A 27,914-nucleotide genomic window follows, 5' to 3' on the forward strand; every position below is an offset into this window, starting at 1 on the left:
CTTCGGCACACTCCATGCCCAGTCTGTCATTTGGTGATGATTACTACAGGGTTTAGATTGCTGAGAAAGGTAGTCTACCCAGCTATCTAAAGAATTGAGCTGACATAGCTGGGCTAATTGAGTGACTGTCAGTGACTGACATGACAAGTGGCAAACTGCAATGCATGACCATATTTCTAAATTGCAACTTGTGTATTCTACTTTGTAACTCTCAACAGTAAGTTGAAACCCCGACTGAGTTCCTTCGTTTTTTTCCTTTTTGGGTTGGGGACACCTTAGTGGCCCTGGAACCGTGGGCGTATAGGCAGAGGCATCTCTGGTCGTTAACCACAGAGTGAAATCCATTTTACTACAGGGAGAGGGAGAGAGAGATAAAGATTTAAGAGCCATGCAGAGCACTTCTCCTTGGCATCCAGTAATGAAAATGTTTACTTAAACCAATTATTACAAATATTGACATTAACGCAGCATAGCCCAATTGATTCATATTTGTTCAAAAATACCCTGTTACGCCATCTGCCATAAAAAATAAATAAATTCAAACCCTGTACCGGGATCCAGGTTTTAGTGACAAACTCATTAGAAGATCCTAGAGTGCCATTATGCCAATTGTTCTGCCAATACCGTGGTCCAAGCTAACTTTTTAGTGCCCACAACTGTAGGCTGTGTGTGCTGTAGTGTGTATTTAGGCCAATACCAGAGTTCCAGAGCGTTTTAATGGAGACGATCCCTCTTTTACACGCAGCCCTCACACTACAGTGGTCTCTGACTGCAGGAAGGACTGAGCACGAGAATTACGTTGGAACTGAGCCATGTTCTCTGAGCCGTTTCTGGAGGCGTAGGTGTTGTGCTGGGTGTAGTTTCGGGCCATATGGCAGTTGAGGCATATACTCCGCCATTTTCTCTTGAGTTCCCCTTGAACCTGAAGTAGCAAGGTAAATCTTTTAGCACAGAGGGAAAACTAGCTCACATCTGGCACTACATTAAATGGTATAAATGTTCTTGTAAAATGCCGTACTCATCGTTTTACTTCAATGAAAACAAAGCAGACAACAATTAAAATGAACATTTGTAGTAACTGCTAACAAAATACCTTTAAATATTATATATATTATATATATATATATCTCGTAATTTACACTTTTACATTTATCACTGTCAAGTACATTTTTCCTCAGTAAAGTTGAAACCAGCCAAGTCAGAGCTAGTAAGGGGGAAAAAGTCAAGTGCGAGTGTTAGTTCACAAATGTGTTTTTGTTTTGTATATTTTGGGGGGCTGAGTGTTGAGGAGGGGGTGCTGTGGGATTATTTAAGATATTGTTAAAAGAGGTAGGTTTTCAGTTTTTGAAAGATGAAGCTAGGACTCTGCTGTCCTAGCTTCAGGATTAGGATGCCAGGTCAGGCGAAAGCTTGGACTGGGCTGAGCTGAGCGGGAGCTGCCCTCCCGTAGGGGTGGAAGGGCTAAGAGACCAGAGGCGGCAGAACGGAGTACTCAGGTTGGGATGTAGGGTTTGAGCAGAGCCTGAAGGTAGGGAGGTGCAGTTCCTCTTGCTGCTCCGTAGGAAAGTACCATAGCCTTCCAGTGGAGTGTGAGGAAGAGCGGGGTGACATGGGAGAACTTGGATAGCTTGAAAACAGGCAGGCTGCACCATTCTGGATAAGTTTCAGGGGTTTGATGGCACAAGCGGGGAGCCCAGCCAACAGCAAGTTGCAATAGTCCAGACGGGTGATGACAAGTGCCTGGATTAGGACCTGCGCCGCTTCCTGTGTGAAGTAGGGTCGTACTCTACGGATGTTGTAGAGCATCAACCTGCAGGAGCGTGTCACTGCTTTGATGTTTGCAGAGAATCACAGGGTGTAGTCCAGGGTCACAGCAACGTTCTTTGCACTATGGGGGGGGGGGGGGACACTGGAGTTGTCAACCGTGGAGCTACTCCGTCTTGTCGAGGTTGAGGTCAATTACAATGATGTACACAACAGCTTTTATAAAAGCCTGAACATTGCTTGTCATCTATCCTAATTTGTGCCAAGGAAGACTTTGTCAACACTGATTCAACACTAATCATTTACGCTGTTGTGCGTCTTCTTAACTGGGCCATCAGTGCCCAAGGCAACCTATTCATTCCAGAATGAAATGCAATTAAGAGCAATCAAGGCGAGAGCTTACCTCACTGTTTAAGAAACAGTACAGGATGGCAACCACCAGGCCCTGTCAACAGAACAGCAACAGAAAATCTTCAAAATGAGAAACAACCAAAAACAATCCAAAACAAAAACACCCCAAATATAGCCAAAATATATTGTGATAAATTAAAATATCCAAAAAGGATCCGTTTTACCTGAAAGGATCCGATAGCAAGGTCAAAGAAGATTTTATAATTTTCCATGGATTCATTGAGAGACACAAAGACAACGTAATGGATGCCAAACAGGGGGATCAGCAGCAGAGTGGATTTGGCCAACCTCCTGAAACCAGACACACAATATTACAGAGACACTATGGAGGGGACCGAGAGACTACACTGTTATACAATCACATACACCGAGTATAGCCAACATTGGGAACACCTTCCTAATATTGAGTTGCACCACCCCTTTTGCCCTCAGAACAGCCTCAATTAGTTGTGTCATGTCCTCTACAAGGTGTCGAAAGCATTCCACAGGGATGCTGGCCAATGTGAACTCCAATGCTTCCCACAGTTGTGTCAAGTTGGCTGGATGTCCTTTGAGTGGTGGACCATTCTTGATACACACGGGAATCTGTTGAGTGAAAAACTCAGCAGCGTTGCAGTTCTTGATGCAAACCGGTGTGCCTGGCACCTACTTCCATACCCTGTTCAAAGGCACTTAAATATTTTTGTCACCCTCTGAATGGCACATATACAAAATTCTTGTCTAAATTGTCTCAAGCCTTAAAAATCCTTCTTTAACTCGTCTCCTCCCCTTCATCGACACTGATCGAAGTGGATTTAACAAGTGACATCAATAAGGGATCATAGCTTTCACCTGGATTCACCTGGTCAGTCAGTCATGGAAAGTGCATGTTTTGTATATTTTAATAATAATTGTTGTTAATAAGTCCACAAAATGTTGGTGTTTAACCCATTAAATGACAGGGAGCATGAGGCAGGGATGGGCAACTTTGATGGGGGTGGGGGTAACAAAACAATCTAAACTAATCATGAGGGGGCACAGTGGCTCGTGGGTCTATGTACGCACATCCATACCCACACATGCAGTCAGAGCCTTTTGAGGGCCCCATGTTGTTTGCGGTGCTGTGAGAGTAACCCATAGTGCACTACTTTTGACCAGAGCTCTATGGGCACTAAAAGTTGTGCACTATGAAGGGAATGGGGTGCCATTTCAGACACATGCTAAATCGTGAAGGGGCCCTGACTGCTAAGTGCCAAACCAAGGTGGACTTTCCTGTAGCAGTAGACAGCACCTCATCCAGTCTTTGCGTCGCCAGCCGCTTCTCAGCCCTTAAATCCGCTCAGACAAGATGGGAATATTTCTCCCTGAAGGCAAATGCTTGCTGTGCTGACCACCTCTACAGCTTAGGCGAATCTAGTGTCACTCTACAGTGTACAATTTGCACAATAGAACAATAGGCTACATATCTGTCCTTTGCTTGAGAAGTCAACTAAAATACCATATGTCAGAGTGACATACAGAGACATGCTGAAACATTTGAGCACTTTAATTTCTCCGTTCAGGAATGTTGACACTAAGTATTCATGGTCTGTTGCCTGAGTGCAGTAACACATAGGTCTCCCTGTTTTGTGACTGACTGAGCACAACAACACATACCTGTATTGTGACTGGTCGTTGCCACCCACATCAGGACACCTCAGCTTCTGAACCAGAATCCTTATAATACTGATGAACAGGAGGAAGTTCACCTGGAAACCCAGTCAACATATATTGACATACAGTTTGTTTTGTTTATTTAGTGAAATTTGGTTACTGCAGTTCTTTTTAAGGGCAGTTAACTCAGCTATAACCAGCGTTGGTATACAATGAGGGATGTGTTATGGAATCAGATAAGACGACAGTACTTAGTTCCATATAAATCGTCCCACATAAATCACCTGTTGTAAAATACAATGACAGTTTGATAAAGCTAGTTCAACCTTGAAATACATCCAAGCCGGCATCAATTCACACGCATGCTGAGTCTCTCGGTTTAACATGCTCTTGCCGTTACAGTCCGATCAGCTCCCCAGTATGCGCTGGCTAACATGACAGATCGGAATATGCTCTGTGTGGCATTTACTTATCTCCTGGACACATTCTGTTTAGTTTAATGCTTGGGATGTAGCAGGGGTTTGATCCTGCATGTGGTAAAGGATATTAAAACAGCAGCAACCGAGAAGGATAAATGATATATACCCACCATGATGGAGAAGCCTATAGGTACATTGATCACCCACTTGGGGATTGGGTTATCATTCTGTTCCCAGCATCTGAAGGAATAGGAAATGATACCCATACGAAGATGTTAGTCAACACGTGCCATGCATCCCTGGCCATACTAACCTAAGCACAGTACTCCCAGGTTCCTGCATTTCTAAGGAGTTCTTCCTAGCCACCGTGCTTCTACATCTGCATTGCTTGCTGTTTGGGGTTTTAGGCTGGGTTTCTGTATAGAACTTTGTGACATGGGCTGATTTAAAAAGGCTTTATAAATACATTTGATTGATTGATTGATTGATCACTTTGAACTGGTTTACACTGATTTGAGAAATAAATTGAAATGACAAAGGTTGCCAATGCTTCATTAACTTTATAATCACAATCAAATTCTTTCATGCAATCCAAGGCAAACAGCACATCTACATTAAGTCTGGCAACAGGCACAGATTGGGTTCAACCAAACACCTGCCCTTTTCCCCTCTTATGAAAAAGTGCCCACGCAGCTCATCAATCATTTACATGTTATTATAAAATATATATAAAATATTTCAAAATATATATAAATAATATTCCCTATTTTACCCCACATTTGATCATAATATACAATTGGTAGTTACGACCTTATCTAAATGCTGCAACTCCCAACAGGCTAGAAAGAGATGAAGGTCGAGACGTGAAACATGACCCGCCAAGCTGCACTGCTTCTTAACACACTGCTCGCTTAACCCTGAAGTCAGCCGCACCAATGTGTCAGAGGAAACACTGTTCGACTGACCAAAGTCAGCTTGCAGGCGCCCGGCCCGCCCGTAACAAATTGCGCATAAAATTAGGTAATTTCATAAACTCTTGAATCTCATAAAATACACCCCCCCCCCCCCCGAAGACCACACTCATCCGACTTGCATGCAGTAGCCACCGGCGGGGAGACATTGCCCCGTTCTTTGCCCCTAACAGTGAATGAGACTCATGACAGATCCAACTTCAATAGTAGCCTCCTACCAGGAAAGAATGGGGCAATTTGACTGATTGTTAGTAAGAGGCAGATGTCAGCAGCAGAACACACTCAAATCAAGTGAATTTTTTTTCTCCCCCCCGACAGCATCGCTAACTAGCTAGCATATTTAGCCTACATCATCATTCGCTCTCTGGTTGTCCCCAGGCCTAGGAGTCACTGGTTTGCTTACAATGTTTATTGAGTGAGTGTGTTGTACCAGAAAATATTAGACCGATTTTCTTTTTTTGGGGGTGCGGGGGGGGGGGGGCTGCCCTTATTTTGAGCACTGCCCCCGAAATGTCTGTGCACGGCCCTGTCTGGCAATCACACATGAAAAGAATCCACTACCCTACCAACCATGTACATGTATGCTTTCCAAGGTGACTTACCCAGTATCCTCAAAATAAACCCTTGTTATAGCCCATGCAGAAACAAACACGGTTGGGAATCCTGAAATACAGATGGAGAATTCACTGAATACAATCTCATAGCATAAATGGATTGGATGTACTGTATGTTCCTCACTGTTTTTGATACATTGGATATGTATTAATGACTAGCTTACCCCAGCCGATGAGAAGATAAACAATGAAGTGTCTATTTTCAGAGAAGATGACAATCAGGAGCGTATGGAGGTAGAGGCCCTCGACCAGCAACCAGAAGAAGTTGGCCATGATAAAGTATTGAAAAATCACCAGGCTCGCCTTGCATCCAATCTGGAACAACATTGTAGTACATCACTTGTGCTGCTATACAAAGAGAAACTACAGGACACTCAACACAAATAACCAAAGTGTATCTATATGGAAACTGAATTCCCTGTCCTTATTCTGATAGAGTGGTTACCAGATCTTTGTCTAAAATATACTCACACCAACACAATCGGAGTGAACTGAAGGAGCAAGAATCAAAATGTGTCCAGCGGAAAATGAATTCCGTACCTCAAATTCAAAGAAGTGAAAGAAACATGTTTCATAGCAAATCTATACAAATACAGTTGAAGTCAGAAGTTTACATACACCTTAGCCAAATACATTTAACCTCCGTTTCACAATTCCTGGCATTTAATGCTATTAAATTCCCTGTCTTAGGATCACCACTTTATTTTAAGAATGTGAAATGTCAGAATAATAGTAGAGAGAATTATTTATTTCAGCTTTGATTTCTTTCATCACATTCCCAGTGGGTCAGAAGTTTACATACACTCAATTAGTATTTGGTAACATTGCCATTAAATTGTTTAACTTGTGTCAAATGTGTCGGGGAGCCTTCTACAAGCTTCCCACAATAAGTTGGGTGAATTTTGGCCCATTCCTGCTGACAGAGCTGGTGTAACTGAATCAGGTTTGTAGGCCTCCTTGCTCGCACACGCTTTTTCAGTTCTGCCCACAACTTTTCTATAGGACTGAGGTCAGGGCTTTGTGATGGCCACTCCAATACCTTGACTTTGCGTACTATTGTTTGTACAGATGAATGTGGTACCTTTAGGCATTTGGAAATTGCTCCCAAGGATGAACCAGACTTGTGGAGGTCTACAATTTGTTTTCTGAGGTCTTGGCTGATTTCTTTTGATTTTCCCATGATGTCAAGCAAAGAGGCACAGAGATTGAAGGTAGGCCTTGAAATATATCCACAGGTACAACTCCAATTGACTCAAATGATGTGAACTAGCCTATCAGAAGCTTCCAAAGCCATAATTTATGTACGGGATTACTTTCCGCCTGGAATTGTGATACTGTGAATTATAAGTGAAATAATTTGTCTGTAAACAATTGTTGGAAAAAGTACTTGTGTCATGCACAAAGTAGATGTCCTAACCGACTTGCCAAAACTATAGTTTATTTACAAGAAATTTGTGGAGTGGTTGAAAAATGAGTTTTAATGACTCCAACCTAAGTGCATTTAAACTTCCAACTTCAACTCTACATCTATACCAATACATATCAGTTGGAATTGTCAAATGATCTATAAGAACCAGAGGTATACAGGCTGATGAACAACCTGACTCACCAGTGAAGGCTGCTCAGAGCACTGATTGCGAGAGAAGAGGATGTCGTCCTTCACAAGGACTGCCACCGCTCTCAGGATGAAGGAAAAGAACAGGTTGAGGTGAATGTAGTTCCGCGTGCAGTGGAGTTTTCTATAGAGGGAGTGGAAGAAATGATTTATCAGAGGATCTCTGCTGTGTGACAATACCCTGCTGCTTCTCTCTACAGTGAGTGACTAAGACTGTTTCCCAAATAGCACCTTATTTCCTACCGTATATGATGCACTACATTTGACCACTATATAGGAAATAGGGTGTCTTTTGGGACTCATCCTAACTCTCACCTGAATAGACAGAGAATGGCGCTCCCGGTTGTGAGGGCGATCAAAGACAAACTGTGGCCCAGCGTATACAGAGTCTTCACCACCGTAAAGAAGACAAGCTATAGGTGAGAGAACATGCAGTACAGTCATTGGCAGTATCAAAGCTGTATATATAATTGATCTCAGATGGGTATTCACTTCAGCACCATAGAAGACGAGTCAGGAGAAAGAACATACAGGGCACAGGCCCAGCACATCACTTTCAGAATGGACTTTGATCCGAACACCAAATGACATATGTAAAATCATATAATTATCAGCAACATCAACATGATGATACTGAAAGACTGTAGGATCTTTAGAAACATAATTTTCAGAGTCACAAAAGTGTACTTCAGAGACGGTGATTCAAAACATTGGGGAGAGAAACATGTACCGAGCATTACTGTCAGAAAGAGCCTTCCCCTGAAAGGAGCCATTGTAAGTATTGTAAGTAGTTTTCTGCCAATCATTCAACCCACTCAAAGAGTGATTCACAGATTCAAAGAGATTAAAATATGTCAATAAAATGACCTGCTCAAATTTGCCCTCTTATCTTGTTTCCCCAGGAAATTAGTCAATGGTTTGATTCCCCCCCCCCCCCCCTTTTACTACAGCCGAGTGAAAAACAAAGAGACATCCTCTAAAACAAATGTCAGACAAGGACCGTACCAACGCACCAATGCTCGCAGTCATTCCTTTGAGGCAGTGCCAAATTGACATTCTCTTAGTAAAACAGTCACTCTTTCTAAAAGCATTGAGTGAGCTCCTATCCTGTAGCAGTGACATCTCTTCTCCACCTGCACTTCACACTTTCCATTGCTCATTGTTCTACAAAACATGGACGCACGCACTTCCTACAGAAAGAATGTATCCCTGTAGACCGTTGTAAACAGTGAAAGGACAGATAGTCAATTTGAAGAAAAGTTCCATTTGTTTTGATGCTGCATCTCCTCCAAAAGACTTAAGAAAACTTTGCGTACATTCAGTTGATAAAAACACCCCAATTGATTACATGAAATACACCTTCACGACGAAGTACGTGTCAAAACTGCAAGGTGTCTTCAGTACACTTTCCAAGCGTATTCAGATGGAACTGTTGAAAGTTATCTATGGGAAATGCCTAACACCTATCAACCAATAAGCATCCAGGATCCAAACTACCCATTTCATTCTACATAATGATACCTCAAATAAATAATTAGCCACGGCAAAACGGTGTTATGAATTTTGTATAATTGGTAGGGATCATCATGTCAATAGGGCAATCAACATCTGTCCCGCTAATCTGCTCATCTGTATCACCAAAAATAGCCTTTGATCCTACAAATATTGTTCTTTAAAATAGCTTTAAGGTATGAGAGGAACAAGTGAGAGTCCTAAATGTTTCCCATTTGCCACGTCTGACTGCCACATGGACTGAATTGGCTCTCCAGGGCGTCACGTTGTTCTTAGGAAATTGCCTTTAGAGGACACACAGCATGCCACTGATGTACTTTATATGATAGACAACCTAATATACTGTCAAACTTACATAATTGCTTCAGTAAGAATGTCAATGAATCTATTCATGTGTTATCGCGGAGATTTCACACTTAATATATATTAAAGGTTACATTAGGTTTGAACATCACACATCAATGAACATCATAACTCACCTTCAAATAGAACTAGAAGAAAAGGTTATACACCCAAAGTTGATGTTAAATAGCCTGGTGCTAGATCTGTCTGTGCTCTTGCCAACTCCATTGTTGTCATTGTCAAGCCAAACATAACAATGAGTGACAAGGAGTTGGCATGAAAACACAAACAGACTGGCACTCAGGCAAGAGGTTATATCCCAAAGAGGTTGCACTATATTAGTAATGGCAAGGGGCATCGTTTGGTACTTCTTGCCCCTCCATCACCTTCAAGAATGCCTTGCTTCACTACTAGTTGCAGCCCAAAATGTATTAACTACAGGTGTGAAACAAGTTGAGGAAACGTGTTCCATTCTATTCATACTGAGAAGATGAACGTTCCTTTCCGAAAGACTGGACTGACCTTATTAACACAGATGGACTGGTGGAAAGGCTGCACAGCTAAAGGAAACCCTTTCAGTACATTTAATATTCCATATGTTTTCAGATGGAGATAAGCACAGTGCCAATGGTGGCCGTGTGATCCAGACCAGAGGTGCATCTTGGATGACCTCCAACAGAAGAGAGATTCATGCCCCGATCTGAATAAAACAAGTGAATGGGAGGGAATCGTTGACAGCAATTTTACTTCAGTCAGTATGTCAAATGTGAATTACTGGTGTTGGGAGAAGGGTTGCAAGTAATCTGATTACAAAAAAAAGGAACTGTTCAGTAATGTTACCAGCAAAATATTGTAATCTGTTTACAGATACTTTTAAAAAAACTGATTATTTGTTAGATTCTTTTTTTTTTCATAGAAAGGATGTTTGCGAAAAAAATACACTGCTCAAAAAAATAAGAGAACACCAAGATTGGCAATGCTCCTGATGAGGTGGCAGATGGTTTCCTGAGGGATCTCCTCTCAGACCTGGACTAAAGCATCCGCCAACTCCTGGACAGTCTGTGGTGGATGGAGCGAGACATGATGTCCCAGATGTGCTCAATTGGATTCAGGTCTGGGGAACAGGTGGGCCAGTCCATAGCATTAATGCCTTCCTCTTGCAGGAACTGCTGACACACTCCAGCCACATGAGGTCTAGCATTGCCTTGCATTAGGAGGAACCCAGGACCAATCACACCAGCATGTGGTCTCACAAGGATACTGAGGATCTCATCTCGGTACCTAATGGCAGTCAGGCTACCTCTGGCGAGCACATGGAGGGATGTGCGGCCCCCCAAACAAAATGCCACCCCACACCATGACTGACCCACCGCCAAACCGGTCATGCTGGAGGATGTTGCAGGCAGCAGAACATTCTCCATGGCGTCTCCAGACTGTCACGTCTGTCACATGTGCTCAGTGTGAACCTACTTTCATCTGTGAAGAGCAGAGGGCGCCAGTGGCGAATTTGCCAATCTTGGTGTTCTCTGGCAAATGCCAAACGTCCTGCACGGTGTTGGGCTGTAAGCACAACCCCCACCTGTGAACGTCGGGCCCTCATACCACCCACATGGAGTCTGTTTCTGACCGTTTGAGCAGACACATGCACATTTGTGGCCTGTTGGAGGTCATTTTGCAGGGCTCTGGCAGTGCTCCTCCTGCTCCTCCTTGCACAAAGGCGGAGGTAGCGGTCCTGCTGCTGGGTTGTTGCCCTCCTACGGCCTCCTCCACGTCTCCTGATGTACTGGCCTGTATCCTGGTAGTGCTTCCATGCTCTGGACATTACGCTGACAGACACAGCAAACCTTCTTGCCACAGCTCGCATTGATGTGCCATCCTGGATGAGCTGCACTACCTGAGCTATTGTCTATTCCATTTGCACAACAGCATGTGAAATGTATTGTAAATCAGTGTTGCTTCCTAAGTGGACAGTTTGATTTCACAGAAGTGTGATTGACTTGGAGTTACATTGTGTTGTTTAAGTGTTCCCTTTATTTTTTTGAGCAGTGGACATTACGACAACAGGAAGGTTTCTCAATGACATTCAATTTAGCATGGGGAAAAAGCGAAAGTTTAAGTTTGTTCCACCTGAGGGAGTCTGACCACAAGTCAGAGACCACTATGATGACACACAAAATGTGTTTGATGGATCCTTTTTGTCTTCTTCGAATGCCTCTTAAGGGGAAAGTAATCCAGAAGTAAATCAGATTAGGTTACTGATTACAATTTTGACACATAACTAGCAACTGCATTTACATTTACAAAGTAACCTACCCAACCCTGGTTGGGACTATTATTTTAATTATCTCAATTTGATTTTCCTTTTTCAGGTCTCATCTCTGATCAAATGCTGGGCAGTGGAATAGCTTTATGAATCAGTCTTCTTCATGTTCTTCTCCAAGTACATTGTTGCTACTTGCTTGGACTCTTACTAACATCTGCTGTAGTGGGCCAACCAGGAACTGACAGTAACTCGGAGTCTGCATCCAAAATGTCACCCAATTCACCACCAGGGATTGGTAGGTTACCTGTCCAAAATTGTAATCAGTAACATAACTTTTGAATTATCCAAACTCTAATGTAAACAGATTACATTCATTTACTTCTAGATTACTTTCCCCTTAAGAGGCATCAGAAGAAGACCAAAAGGATCCAGCAAACGCATTTGGTGTGTCATCATAGTGGTCTCTGACTTGTGGTCAGACTCCCTCAGGTGAAACAAACTTAAACGTGCACATTTTTGCAATGCTGAATTGAACGTCACTAAGAAAACAGAAAGGTGTTTTGAATTTTTTAAAAGACAATATTTTTGCTGGTAACGTTACGGAATACAGTTACAGTTTTGTAATCAGATTACATGCAACTCCCCAACCCTGTTCTACCTCAGGGCTCATTGTCAAAAGCAGTGCACTATAGGGAATAGGGTGCCATTTGGGACACAGCCTGGTACAATGTTTAGATTGAGGAGACAGCTGGGTGCCACAGTGAACAGGATGTTTTATATAGCCTTTAAGGCGCCTGTGTTTCATCTGTATTTCAAGTCATCAGGTGGAAGTGAGCACACAAACTGCAGTACACCTTCCCTATCAAAACAGACCCATGACAGAATTTCAATGCATTTAGCAAAGGGCTCTACTGCTAATTTTCATTATCAGCATGAGGGCCTTGACACTCAGAAATCAGACAAAACTAAATCTAATTTTATATAATACAAAACCATGGAAAAAATCTCACACAAGAATCTCTCTCTCTCTCTCTCTCTCTCTCTCTCTCTCTCTCTCTCTCTCTCTCTCTCTCTCTCTCTCTCTCTCTCTCTCTCTCTCTCTCTCTCTCTCTCTCTCTCTCTCTCTCTCTCTCTCTCTCTCTCTCTCTCTCTCTCTCTCTCTCTCTCTCTCTCTCTCTCTCTCTCTCTCTCTCTCTCTCTCTCTCTCTCCGTATCAACGCCTTCATTGCAGTATCTAATATATGATAGAGTACTGTATTGTATTTCCAGATAAAGCTACTGAAGCAAGTCACATCGTGTCATTTCTTGGTCAAACTAAGAACAATGATATAACACCAGAGAGACAATCGAGGTAGAGATCTAGAACTTAAAGATCATCACCCTGCTTACCTTATCATGCTTTTCTTCTGCCCCACACACACTGCTGATGTTGGGGAAAACATCAGACCATCCGTCCGCTGTACAGTTCTTGTTTATGTTTCCTGTGGATAGGAGAAAAACTTTTTGCCAGCTAAATGTTTCTATTGCATCTTCTCTAAAACCTTTAGAAATGGTTATCCAGACCCAATATTCCTTTCATAAATCATAGTCCAAGAAACATGCAGCATGTTTATTTGTTTGGAGATGCAGGGGTTTGATTTCTCTGGTGAGTTTGATGAAAGATTTCTCTTCAGCCAAGACTATCCTCTATTGTTGTCACAGATAGTAAGCCCAATCAAGCTGACTGAAATATTGGCTTCACACACAACCCCAAAGTGAAAGGCTGTGATCCCATTTTGAGCATGACAGATGATGGCTTCCATTAAAGTTTCATTCATCAGGCTCTTGTTTACAGTGTTCTCATATATTTTAAAGGCTGTTTGTATATCAATATCAAATTAATATATCAAAATCATTTCTGGGTAACAAGGAAATACCTTACTGTAAAAGTTTTCCATTAAAATGGACAAAAATAGCTTTCTATCAAAAAACTATTTCTCAAGCAAGAATTTAGCTTGGACTGTCTGGGAGTGTGTTGGGGAAAACTGAAAACTAGCCTTATTGCCAGAGAACTCTTTGGAAACTTCTTTTTATTGGTCTATTAACCAGTTTACCACCTATAATGGTCACCCGGCAAGCCAAAACTCCCATCTATGCAAACCTGCTGATTAGAAAGTCCTGTGTAGATTTTATTTTCAACCAGGAAATAACACTGATCCAATTTTTTCACACTGTTACTGTTAGTTTCATCAGCTGTTGTACAATATGATTTAACAAAAAACAGAAAAACAGAATTTTTACTGTACTGGGCCTTTAAAAGATATTCATACAGACTTTTCAAGGGCAAATAGATGTAATTTTGAGCGATAGGTTTTTGTCAAAAACCACTCACTCTGGGAAGAACAATCAATTGTTCAATGCTTGATTCAAAGGAGCCTTCAACTTAGTCGGTTGAATATTGAATGTGTTTCTTCTCTTGGGTTTGGCATTCCACAGAGGTCTAGATGAGAGAATGTGTCTGGAGATATAAACGTCTGGAGTGTTCTCTGCTCTGTGGCAGGGACAGACAGGGGCAGGGGGAGAATGTAAGCGGAACAGAGGATGTGAGAGCCTGTGTTTATTCTCTCTGTGTTATTCTCGAGGAGACAACGATGACTGTCCCAAATGGTACCCTATTCCTCACAGTGCACTACTCTTGACCAGAGTCTTATCGGCCCTGGTCAAAAGTAGTGCACTCTATAGAGAATATGGTGCCATTTGGAACGCAGCCGATGGCAGTGCCTGAACCCAGTGAGCAACGTCCTGTAATGTACTTTGCCACATACTATGTATAACCACAGGCCTCTTTCTTTCTCCACTTCTGTGATCGGAATGAGCATGTCTCACTCCATTAGTCTACTTTACACAGACCCTGCCACAGCAGCCTGCCTAGCCGTAGGTTTGTGCTATAGGGCTTCCCAGAGGTTTCTGTTACAAAGAAGTCTTCCAAGCCAATTTACATGCCCAACTCGTCCTTTCCAAATCAATTTCACACAGCTAGTTTTAACCCAGAGGTACACTATACAGACAAAAGTATGTGGACACCCCTTCAAATGAGTGGATTCAGCCACATTGGTTATTGACAGGTGTATGAAGTCGAGCACAAAGCCATGCAATGTCCATAGACAAACATTGTCAGTAGAATGGCCTGTACTGAAGAGCACAGTGACTTTCAACGTGGCACCGTCATAGGATACCACCTTTCCAACAAGTCAGTTCGTCAAATTTCTGCCCTGCTCTAGCTGCCGACTCAGCCGTGAAGTTGTAGCTCACAGAAAGGGACCGTCAGTTGCTGAAACGCGTACGGCTAAAAAATGTGTCGATCCTCGGATGTAACACTTACTACTGAGTTCCAAACTGCCTCTGGAAGCAACATCAGCACAAGAACTGTTCGTCGGGAGCTTCATTAAATGGGTTTCCATGGCCGACCAGCCACACACAAGCCTAAGATCACCATGCTCAATGCCAAGCATCGTCTGGAGTGGTGCAAAGCTCGCCGCCATTAGACTCTGGAGCAGTGGAAACGCAACATTTGGCAGTCCGATTAGCGAATCTGGGTTTGGCGGATGCCAGGAGAACACTACCTGCGCCAATGCATAGTGCCAACTGTAAAGTTTGGTGGAGGAGGAATAATGGTCTCGTGCTGTCTTTCATGGTTCAGGCTAGGCTCCTTGGTTCCAGTGATGGGACATCTTAATGCTACAGCATACAATGACATTCCAGACGATTCTGTCATTCCAACTTTGTGGCAACAGTTTGGGGAAGGCCCTTCCCTGTTTCAGCACGATAATGCCCCGTTGCACAAAGCAAGGTCCATACAGAAATGGTTTGTTGAGATCTGTGTGGAAGAACTTGACTGGCCTGCACAGAGCCCTGACCTCAACCCCATTGAACACCATTGGGATGAATTGGAACGCCGACTGCGAGCCGGGCCTAATCGCCCAACATCAGTGCTCGACCTCACTAATGCTCTTGTGGCTGAATGGAAGCAAGTCCCTGCAGCAATGTTCCAACATCTAGTCGAAAGCCTTCCCAGAAGAGTGAAGGCTGTTATAGCAGCAAAAGGGGGACCAACTCCATATTAATGCTTATGATTTTGGAATTAGATGTTCGATGAGTAGGTGTCCACATACACTAAATGGCCAAAAGTATCTTGAATGTGGAGAGTTCATCATAGGACTGGAACCTGTCTTCAAGAGAATATGATAATCTAACAGCATAATCCATCATTTATCATCCTCTTTGTCTGGGTAATTAGTTTATAATGAATGAAGTGTCCGTGCAGATTCATCCAGACTGATGGGAAGGAGGAGAGCTCCACAGCATCCTAGTCTGCCACACGGGCCATTGGAGATTGTGGAGTGAGCAGACATGATTCATTTTGCCTCTAGTCCATGCAGTGCAGAACATATTATCTGAACCTTGCTTGGTACAATTCACCATGATTCAGTGCCACACTATTTAAAAAAGAACGATACAGACTTGGGGGCCATTTTTGTCCCTGCCTTTCAATGCACTCCAAAAGGTAGAGCATCTACATTACACTGGTCTATACACCTCAGTAATTCTGTGAAATGAGAAACATGGGTCTGGTGTGACTCCAAAGCCAGAACATAGCGTGAGCTTTCACCCGAAAGAAAACGTACATAACATTGTAGTGTAGCTTTAGATATCACAGACCACATCAGAACATTGCTTGAGGAATATCTCAAACTAACTATCCTTTCATCTCGGCCTGGGTTTGAGAACAGAACACTCCAGAAATGTTACTTTGCCATTGATATCACAATGAAAAAATACAATACTTTACCATTTCTGCCAAAAAACATCTTGAGCACTCTGGGGCACTCTCTAGTGACAGTCTCTCCAACCTCTGCACGGTCCCAACATGCTATGTTATCCCAGATCGCTTTGCATCCCACTCCTGTCAAGAGATCAGACAGCAGCGTCTTAGAAAAATACAACAATTTAAGTAAATAAAACATGTTTATCTAAACTCTGCCTTCTGCAACTGTTGAAATTGTGATTCAAGACCATACCCTCTACAGCAGGCCTCTCTCACCCTGTTCTTGAAGAGCTACCCTCCTGTAGGTTTTCCAAACCCAAGTTGTAACTAACCTGATTCAGCTCATCAACCAGCTAATTATTAGAATCAGGTGTGCTCGATTAGGGTTGGAGAGCAAATTTACAGGATGGTAGCTCTCCGGGAACAGGGTTGGAGAGCCATGCTACAGTGCCTTCAGAAAGTATTCAGACCCCTTGACTTTTTCCACATTTTGTTACGCTACAGCCTTATTCTCAAATTGATTACGTGAATAAAAGAATCCTCAGCGATCTACACACATAACCCCACTAATGACAACGCGAAAACAGGTTTTTAGAAAACCTTATTTACTTAAATATTCAGAGCCTTTGATATGAGACTCAAAATTGAGCTCAGGTCCATCCTGTTTCCATTGATCATCCTTGAGATGTTTCTCCAACTTGATTGGAGTCCACCTGTGGTAAATTCAATTGATTGGACATGATTTGGAAAGGCACACACCTGTCTGCTGTATATAAGGTCCCACAGTTGACAGTGCATGTCAGAGCAGCAAAAACCAAGCCATGAGGTCGAGACAGGATCAGCGGCAGGGACTGGGAGACTAGTCAGGATCGAGGCAAAGATGAAGGGAAAACAAAGTACAGAGAGATCCTTGATGAAAACCTGTTCCAGAGCACTCAGGACTGGGGGGGAAGGTTCACCTTCCAACAGGACAATGACCCTAAGCACACAGCAAAGACAACGCAGGAGTGGCTTCAGGACAAGTCTCTGAATGGCCCAGCCAGAGCCCGGACTTGAACCAGATTGAACATCTCTGGAGAAACCTGAAAATAGCTGTGACGGAACGCTTCCCATCCGACCTAACAGGGCTTGAGAGAATCTGCAGAGAAGAATAGGAGAAACTCCCCAAATACAGGTGTGCCGAGCTTGTAGTGTCGTACCCAAGAAGACTTGAGGCTGTAATCACTGCCAAAGGTGCTTCAACAAAGTACTGAGTAAAAGGTCTAAATACTTATGTAAATGTGATATTTCAGTTTTAAATGTTTTATAAATTAGCAAAAAATTCTAAAAACCTGTTTTTGCTTTGTCATTATGGGGTTGTGTGTGTAGCTTGATGAGGAGACAAAAGGCTGTAACAAAATGTGGAAAAGGGCAAGGGGTCTGAAAACTTTCCGAGGGATAACATCATAGAATTATTGAACATGATCAATGCCTCACGTACTGTAGTGTAGACACAATATACAATATACACTACACAATACAACAGGGTCTTTCAGAATGAAAGGTAGTCCATTAGGCTGCTGGTGTTTGGAACAATATGATAGACTCTCTGTGTGGGAGTGAAAGTGGCTAAATGTGTGACTCTATTTGCTTCACCAATGTCAGGAGGAGGACCACGGCTGAGAAAGCCTTTCGCTGAAACAATGTCAGGAGGAGGACCACGGCTGAGAAAGCCTTTCGCTGAAACAATGTCAGGAGGAGGACCACGGCTGAGAAAGCCTTTCGCTGAAACAATGTCAGGAGGAGGACCACGGCTGAGGAGGACCACGGTTGAGAAGCCTTTCGCTGAAACAATGTCAGGAGGAGGACCACGGCTGAGAAAGCCTTTCGCTGAAACAATGTCAGGAGGAGGACCACGGCTGAGAAAGCCTTTCGCTGAAACAATGTCAGGAGGAGGACCACGGAAACAATGTCAGGAGAAAGCCTTTCGCTGAAACAATGTCAGGAGGAGGACCACGGTTGAGAAAGCCTTTCGCTGAAACAATGTCAGGAGGAGGACCACGGCTGAGAAAGCCTTTCGCTTCACCAATGTCAGGAGGAGGACCACGGCTGAGAAAGCCTTTCGCTGAAACAATGTCAGGAGGAGGACCACGGTTGAGAAAGCCTTTCGCTGAAACAATGTCAGGAGGAGGACCACGGCTGAGAAAGCCTTTCGCTGAAACTTGATTCCTGAAATAGCTTGTTATGAAATAAAAGGGTGTGAAAGTCCCAAAGGCAGACTTAACAGTCAAACCCTTTTAAGCCACTTAGTGGAGAAAATGGAGCGCTTAAGCTCAGTAAAACGTAGCTAGCAGAGAGAATACACCAGTAAACAACGTGGCTAGCTCTATCAAAAGAAACCTTTTAACTAACATCAGATAAAAATAATTAAATGAAAACAAAATTGTAAAACCCAGACAAAAAAAAATACATATTCATGATGTGACCCACATGAGTGGTATAATGTGTGTCCTCTGCGTCTCAAATGGCACCCTATTCCCTTATAATGCACAGGGCTCTGGTCAAAAGTAGTGCATTTTAGGGGATAGAGTGACATTTGGGACACACACAATGATATTATTTTAAGTGCAGCTCCTGCTTGCTGTATGGTATCTTCATAACTGTGATTCAGTGCATGGTAATGGCAGTTTTGTATCACACTTTTAGATGATACTGTTGAGCACTTTGCAACCCACAGTGCGCACTGGCGCTAATCAACGCATAGATTTCTTTCATAAATGTTTCATAATCACATTGGGCTTTAGAACAAGAACAAATCAATTATGGATTTGCATTAAGCATGGCTTCATTCCAGTACCAGGGTAACTGGCGCATGAAATCCCAGCTCCCTTTAATGTTGACCTGGATGCTCTCTATACTTTCACACTACAGTTGGCTCAGTCAGTATGAGCATGGTGCCAGCAACGTCATGGTCGTGGTTTATATTCCCCCTGTTACCACCCATATGAAAAGGCATACATCTAATTAATGAAGTCAAATTATTTTTGTGTTCTCTTTTGTGTCATTTTATGTTCAGAAAAATGATTTGTTCCTGCTGTAACTGGGTACTTTCAATGCATATTGTACTTAATATTGTCTATAAGAACTGTTTTATACCTATGCTCATGTTATGGTGAAAGAAGGCAAGTTACATTGCAAAATAATGTATAATTTAAACTATACACGTTGTTTTCATTTTTGTGGCAAAGAGTAAGTGTCTTTTCTTTGATAAAGTGCACTAATTCCCTTGACAGTTCACAGTAACTCTACATCCAATTAGTTTAATTTATGTAGCACAGCCTGGGTTACAACTCCCAGTAAAGTATCAACATAGTGAGTCGGCAGCATGGTGGAGCTGCCAGGCATGAAGTTTAGTTTAATAATAATAATAATAAGAAGAAAAATAATCATTAAAACTGCAAGCAGAAATGCCAGGGTTCAAGTTGTGGGCCCACTGTGCTACCATCAGGACAAACTCAACACATTGCCCTAGGATGAGCTACTTCTGTAATCCATACCATGCTTGCCAAATATCAGAACTAAAACATCAAACAGATCATGCAATATGTCTTTGATGTATTTTGGACCAATTGTAATTATGTTGACTACTTTAAATGTCTTCTTCTCCAGAACCACTGGACCGATCTGCACCAAATTTGGTACATGTATCCATGTTTCTGGCTCAAACAATATGGCCTCTATGAGCTTGCATTCATGTTTTTTTCTGTCCAACAGTGCCACCATGCAACCATACTATACAGGTTAGCTAGACTCATATCCCTGAGCATGTGTGCCAAATTTGAGTCAAACAGATAAAGATATGTAAATATGTGCCTGTTTCAGCGCCACCGTGTGATCGATCTCGCTTGAACTCATATGTTGAGTCTTGCCAGTGTTTGGAACATGTGTACCAAGTTTGGTGTCTGATAAAGATGCATTCATGTGCCAGACCACACCCACATGAATGTTTATTGGTTAGTAGTAGTCATGTTGTTTGACCTTGGTCCATAGATGCCGTATGTTAAGGTGCATCCAGATCAACCCAGTGGTTCCAGAGGAGATTTAAGTGTTTTTAACTCAATTCTAAATGGCGGAAAATACATAATGGCAAACCTTATGGGTCATTGAGGCAACTTTGTTCCTTGTGAGAAGAGGGACCGATTTACTAAATTTCAGGACTCTAGGTCATATGGGGTGAGGGACGTGATGTTTCAAAGTTTGCAACTTCAATCGCCTGTTATAGAGCCACTTTGTGGCCAATTGGCATGGCATTGCATGAAAAGGTGTGGACTATGGGATTTTACCATCATGTCAAGTCGCACCGTCCTCGGCTTTACCATCTCACAGTCATTTGCATGTAAAATTAACTTGCAAGAACAACCGGTATAATGACGATGAACGGCTACAAATACAATAGGGTTTCACCCAGCTTCACTCGCTTGAACCCTAAATTATAGAGAGACTGCTCATAGGCATGAGCTGTAAAACATTCACTATGTAGAACATTTACTTCAAGATAGCTAAAGTGCGATCTATTCAGATTTTAATATTAAGTGCCAATACAGCAAAGGTTTGTGGTCACAATCTGAATTGTGGCGCTTATCTGGACTAGAAAACACTGTACAACTACTAAAGGTCTTCATTGAATTTGACATTTACGTTTCAAAGGCACTCGAATAGGTGGCATTTCATATTTTCGTTTAAAAGTTTCATCAAAGTAATTTAGTTGAGTGACCTAAAAATCTATGTAGCTTGTACTCTTTCACCACTAATCAAAATATGCAGTCGGTTTCCATTCCCGAAATATTCAGAAATCTATTTTCAACCCATGGTTTATTCTGTCTGATGAGAAGAGATGAATGGGAAATCAAAATATTCTGTGATGTCACCTTTGGAGTAATTTGAAGATTCTTCGTCCCTCAGCTTCACAAGACATTCTTCCTGGTCTGTTTCAAGCTCCAGGAGGAAATTACATGTTGGATGCCTTCCACTCACCTAAAAAAAAAAAAATGCAATATAAGTTTTATTCAAATGAATTGAGTCGTATTTTGAGATCATATTAAAAAGAGATCAATTGCGTAGTAGAAAGAAAGGTGTAGTTAATTTATGTTGTAGATTCAATACATTTTGTCCACAGGACATCATATATTTTCTTAAGCAGCAGAATGCAGGGAAACACCAATGAACAAGACATCCACAATATCAGGGACAGGTTATACATCAGCTGTTCTACATCACATAAATCAAATCATGTTTTAAATACATTTATTTTATGTTTTTAAAATGGACACAGCAGTTCATGATAACACCACCTTACTAACTATATAGGTTAGTTGAGAGAGAGAGAGAGATTGAATGAAAGAATAAATAAATGAATGAGAACTTTTACTGGAGGAGAGAGTTTCCCATTAGAGGTAGAACAAAATCGATGGTGAGAAAAATTGCTAAACTTGTCACATGGAGAAGATAGATAGAATAACCAATATGTTTATGCATCATGACGTTCCACACTAAACAACCAGTGTTAGTATATGGTTTTGGGAGATAGGACGGTAGGGAATTTTTTGACGAACACCTTCAGCATTCTAAATGGGAACTGTAAACGTTCCCTAGATCCCCTGAAGGGTTTCAGACATATGTGATGACATACAGTATGTGTGGCTGTGTGTTGAGGTTGTGTGTGAGTGGGTGTGCATCAGTGTGTGTGTGTGTGTAAGTGTGTGTGTGTTAACCACGTTAGGCCCTTTCTGGAGGATTCAAGTGCAGTAAAAAGGTGATGATGGCCTGAATGTAAAGAACAGAATAGTCAAACTGGGCATTGTGCCATTATGAGGTGTGCTGGAGGAAGAGAGTGGCCTGAAAACATGACTGAACATCAGAATGAACTGTCGTTTCTGAATTGACCCAATCCCTGCCAGGAGAAACAATTGGCATGTCACAGAAAGGGTGAGAGACACACTGTGTGCCGCAGAGAGCACACCTCAGGGGACACATACACACAGCACCAAGTAGCATTGTCAGAAGTGTTAACAAGCAATCGGGGGCACCAAGCAGAAGAGACCTCACACTGGGTCAATAGGCCCTCAATTCTGCATCCAAAATGCATCTCTATTCCCTACATATTGTACTACTTTTGACCAGAGCCCTATGGGCCAAAGTCAAAAGTAGTATACCACTCTCCCCTATGTATTTGGACAGAGATGCTAAAACTATTTATTTGTCTCTACACTCCAGCATTTTAGATTTGAGATCAAATGTTTTATATGAGGCGACAGTACAGAATGTCAACTTTCATTTGAGCGTATTTTCAAATATATCTGTTTTACTGTTTCGAAATTAAAGCACTTTATGTACTATATTTAGTCCCCCCCATTTGAAGGTGTCGTACTAAGAAGAAAATAACTTATAGTGTATTACATTTAGTAAAAAGTTTAGCATTTGGTCCCATATTCCTAGCACGGAATGACTACATCAAGTTTGTGACTAACAAACTTGTTGGATGCATTTGCAGTTTGTTTTGGTTGTTTCCAATTATGTTGTGCCAAATAGAAATTAATGGTTAATAATGTATTGTATCATTTTGGAGTCACTTTTATTGTAAATAAGAATAGAATATGTTTCCGAACACCTCTACATGAATGTGGATGCTATCATGATTACGGATAGTCCTGAATGAATTGTGAATAATGATGAGTGAGAAAGTCACAAGCATAAATATCATAACCCCCCAAAATGCTAACCTCCCTGATTATTGTAATGGTGAGAGGTTAGCATGTCTTTTGGACATGATCTTTGTGCATCTGTAACTTTCTCATTCATCATTATCACGATTCATTCATGATTATCCATAATCTTTTACTGCAGTGGGCTAAATCAGGGTCACACAGTGTTTCTTGGTAGTCAAACAAATCTACTTTGGAACAAAAGTATTTGCATCCTAATAATACAGTATATACTTCACAGAAGACTAAAATATAACAAAACTGTTTGACATAGAAACACCAGATTTGTGTCCGTTTTTGGAAATAATCTTTATTAATCATGAAATTATAAAAAATATTAATAACATTTCATCCATGAGGCCAAAGAGAGCACTTTTGATCATTGACTGCAAGAAAGGGCTACATCCAAAATGCTGAAGTATAGAGCTAAATTGAACGTTTTAGCTTCTCTGTCCAAATAAATACGTAGGACAGTGCATATATGAAAAAGGGTTCTGTTTGGGACACAGGCAATGACTAATATGACTTCCGGACTCTTCTAAAGGCAAACACACAGAACTACACTACACTCACAGTCGAAGATGCATTCAAAAGAAACTACATCGCACTTGAAGCAGAATGTTTCCCCTGGCTGACTAGGAAGGGCATTGAGGGCATTGCTACCTTTCGTGAGTGTGCAGTGAGAGAGGAGATATTGACTCTCACACCCGGGACTCTCACAGTTTCGCCCCAAAATGGCAGTGACTGTCAGGTCAGTGGTGGGAGCATCTATCTCTGAGAGAGAGTCAATGACCCACTCCCAGTCAGCTAAAGGGCCATTTAAATTAAGCTGCACACAACACACCACTAATTACTGGGTCTACTAACCGTCGCCTAGGCCGTTACAACTAGGCTCCGTCCCTAATGGCATTCAATTTCCTTTAAAGGGCACTATTTAGTGCACTATTTGGGGAATAGGGTGCCATTTGGGACATAGCATATCTGTAGCCACACACATTGGTGTTAATGCAGCAGCAATCCCATCCATTGTATGTTTTGCTAAAGCAAATGTATTTTAACGCTTCTTTGCTCCACCAAATTGTGGTACCACACACATTGAATTGGAATGCCATTGGCAGTAGAAGATATTGCTCTGATTAATTCTTAGTATTCTGTCAGAGAGGGGAGAGAGAGAGAGGGGAAGTGGAGAGTATGTAAGACATCTTAGTAAGTGCAACACAACGCAGACCTTCAGGCTAAAATGTGAGAGCTTAACATTTTGATATGAAATGTATTGCGCTGCCATTACTATACCCCACAGCTGATTTGTAACTAACAAAGCTAAAAACACTGAAGCGCTGGGGACAGACAGTAAGCCTTTGCACTTCTTATACATAAACAAACTTCACAGCTTTTTATTTAATCATCCTCTATCCAAAAATATGTTTTGATTCCTACAATAATATCAAATAAATCCATAATGTTCATCACCTTCCCCTAACAGATGAATCTGTGTCCAGTGATGCTCTGTAAACGGTTTATCGGTCTATAGCCAGATGGACTTGTGAACCCAAGACTGGTACATAGCAGCTTTACACTAATCATACTGATTTGGCACATACTGTATTAAATCTGTGACATAATAGTAATTAATTTGATGAGACAGTGGCTAGAACTTGCTATTTCACAATTCACATTGACCTGAGACTGCATGGGACATGCTTTTGTAAAGCACAATGAGGTGAGATTAGAACGCACTGACTATTGAATGAGACCGACTGTGTGTTTGACAGATCCAACATGCTTTATACTTTGAGAGTCAAGTGCGTGTCATTGAAATCAGCAACCATTTCAATTAGCTGTCATGTCGTGTACAGGACACTTGCACATCTAGACAGCTGTTGATCATGATCGGCTGATTGGGATTTTTGGAAGTACAGGATAATCATGAGAGTCTGCTAATTACCTGCACAGAGTACATTTCAGAAATGAAAAGAGAAGGCCAATTACTAGGTCTGATTTTGAAATTATCTTTGTAGCTGCTTACAGACAGCGCATACAAATGATACTCAGATAGGTATTTCTGTACGGTACAATATGACGTCCATATCATTGATTACAAAGTAAGCACTGTGTGTTGTATTACACATTAACACATACTGTAGATAGTCTGCCTCAACATACAGTGCTAAAGATTTCTATGAAGTTACGCCACTGTAGAGAGATGGGGTGTACATGCAAAATACATCAACATTCTCAGTAGCTACTGTACTTGTTGAAGTTCTATACAAATCCATATTAATATGTGATAAATGAATGATTATTTGCTGATTTGTCTAAATACAATATCCAGAGAAAGCTCTGCTTTCCTCAGGTTGGTGGAGGAGAACTGTCATGACATAAAATACACAAAATATTCAACTTATTTTGAGAGAGGGCGTTCATTCATCCTGGCAATAGTCCTGCCCTCTAGCACTATGTGAAGATGGGTCAAAAACTGGAGAGTCTATTTGTATCAAGAACATTGGCACTCTACCAAACCAAAAGGTGCAGCGGTACATGAGGTCTCGCTACAGCATGTTCTGAACAGATAGGACCACCTGTGTGCTACAGACACTGAACATGCCTGAGGTGCATTACAGCATATTAGGTACCAGTGTGATAGCCTGGTCTCAGACCTGTTTGTGCTTTTGCCAACAACATTGCTCCTTGTCAAGCCAAACAGCATGACAATGGATGACACAGTTGCTAGCATGATAGCACAAACAGACTGGCACTCAGGCTACCAGTGTGCTATAGAGAACAAACCTGTTGCGATCTGCATGCCTACTCAGATGGTGAAGTCTGGCGTGTTTCAGGTGACCCATATGAAGTGTGACTTGAAGCAAAGTAAAAAAGTACTAGAATGGGGTTTGAAAAGTCTAAACCTGTTAGACCATGTTAGACCATGCAGTTTACTCCAGTTTTCAGAGTTGAGCATCTTTGTGTGAGAGTTGTTCTACCATAGAATCTCTATGGCTTCTACTTTCCAACTTTTTGTGTAATGTTGTGATTTTAACAACAAGAGTATTTCTAGGTAAATCATTCTCACGAGTCACATCATTACATCAGAATACACTGCGTCGAACAGACACTGAACAGCTGCTATCTCTTGTTCTGATGGGTATAAGCTCATTACATGCACTATGGGACCAGACTCCCATTCACACCTGTGTCCCGGCAAAACAGAAGGGGTTGGCTTAGATTGTTGACAACATGTAAACTATATTTCGTATCCAATGTTTATTGAAAACACAAATAGATTTTCACAATGAACACTTGTCTCTCAAGTACATCCTTACATCAGTCACCCTAAAATAAGACATTGTATCAAGAACATAATAAAACTAGCTGAAACGAGCCACCTACAATTCCACACATGGCAGCTTCTTGTCATTGTTGCTAGCTATCTGGCCATCCAAAATCACAACAACACACATACTTCTGCTCATTGAAGCATGCACATAGTTTTTTGTGACATTGTCAGCTAACCCATCAATAGAAGTATAAAAAAATGTACTTCTTAAAAATTGAGATTGCCTCAATGGCGTTGCCCATGCTCTCACAGACACCACAATGCGACAGATACAATATTATGTCCTCTAACTATATCTGTGGTCAATTCAGAGCAGTCCTTGAGGGGTAGATTATGAGGATGCTAGTTAGCTGGAAGATGAAATTACTTAGTCTAGAATTTGACTTGTAAAGTGGATGAAAAGTGAAGAGGGCACTCAAATGTTGGCATTATGGCAAAATCTTGATGTTTTGAAGACCACAACCCTATTCATTACCGCTATGTGCTTATATCATATCTCTTTGGACTGTGAAAAATGCTGCTTAAATCAAGAGCTGAACTACTGTAGACTGTAGACTGCAGAGCAATATGTTGTAATAAATTACAACACAGTAGTGTACACTGTACAGTTTCCTATACCCTGTATCGACAAAAGCCTATTAGCAAATGCACCAATCATAATGCCACACATTTGAGGTACATTTATGTTATGCCTTTATATTTGTTATGTCTTTATATTTGTTATGTCTTTATATTTGTTATGTCATATTTCCAAGCATTAGAAAGACCTTCTCTGCAATCCTTGTGCGCATTTTGATCATCACGCATAAAACGAAATGTAAAATAAAAGTATTGTTGTGTCACACTTACCACAGACAGACACGTTGATAATGACAGAATAAAAACAATCAAATATGTCATCTTAAACTCGTCGGTCACCTGCCTGTTCTTCTAAAAGAGAAAAATCGGTTTAAAACTGATGCCGGACTTCATTGATGAGAGGTCGTAATCCCATGTAAGTGACTAAGTAAGAGTGTTTTATTGAGAAGAAAAATCTAAAATCTCAAGATTTAAAAGTAAAACCAACCAGCTATGAAAATGGCTTAAATATTTTGATTTGTCAAATCCAAATACTTGACTCAGAGAGACAGAGGGAAAAACGCGCACTGCTTGTTTGTCCGCGCACACTTCTTTGGCACCTCTTTGGGTTGTTGGGAAGTCAGAGGTCTGCAGCAGACGTGTCAACTATTACATTGAACGCTTATTTAGTATGTCCCGAATCACCGAACTGAGCTTGGAATTTAGAAATTCCATTTCCCTGAAGCCATCAAACCCGAGAACCATCTGCACGCACCGGACAATAGTACAGCAGCACGCGCGTCCGTGGAGGGACGCTCCTTTCTCCTTGTGAACTTCGAAATGACTGAAGTCAGCTCTGCGCTGTTGTTACACAAGGCAAAACGCGTGCACATCAGTACAAAAATGACATTGACCTCAGCTTCTAATCAGCTGAT

The 27,914-nt window shown here is 41.7% G+C and overlaps 1 protein-coding gene across 2 annotated transcripts; it reads right to left on the minus strand.

Annotated features, from left to right (window-relative positions):
* On the minus strand, positions 1-27,802 carry LOC135514585 (vasoactive intestinal polypeptide receptor 2-like). 2 transcript variants are annotated; one of them, XR_010451702.1, is made up of 14 exons: positions 27,271-27,802; positions 21,255-21,360; positions 16,372-16,485; positions 12,933-13,024; positions 7,742-7,839; positions 7,421-7,550; positions 5,976-6,126; positions 5,800-5,860; positions 4,397-4,466; positions 3,811-3,902; positions 2,340-2,466; positions 2,168-2,209; positions 698-922; positions 1-349 (listed from the first exon to the last, which is right to left on the minus strand). XR_010451702.1 is itself a non-coding variant. In XM_064938017.1 (13 exons), the coding sequence occupies exons 1-13, from the start codon at positions 27,319-27,321 to the stop codon at positions 749-751; spliced, it is 1,308 nt and encodes a 435-aa protein (XP_064794089.1). In that variant the 5' UTR covers positions 27,322-27,802; the 3' UTR covers positions 1-748. The 2 variants fall into 2 exon arrangements, 1 of the variants encoding a protein (XP_064794089.1); XM_064938017.1 differs by having other exon boundaries at positions 1-922.
* Positions 27,803-27,914: the final 112 nt, after the last annotated feature.

Source organism: Oncorhynchus masou, chromosome 3, assembly GCF_036934945.1.
Source record: "Oncorhynchus masou masou isolate Uvic2021 chromosome 3, UVic_Omas_1.1, whole genome shotgun sequence".
NCBI classification, from domain to species: domain Eukaryota; kingdom Metazoa; phylum Chordata; class Actinopteri; order Salmoniformes; family Salmonidae; genus Oncorhynchus; species Oncorhynchus masou.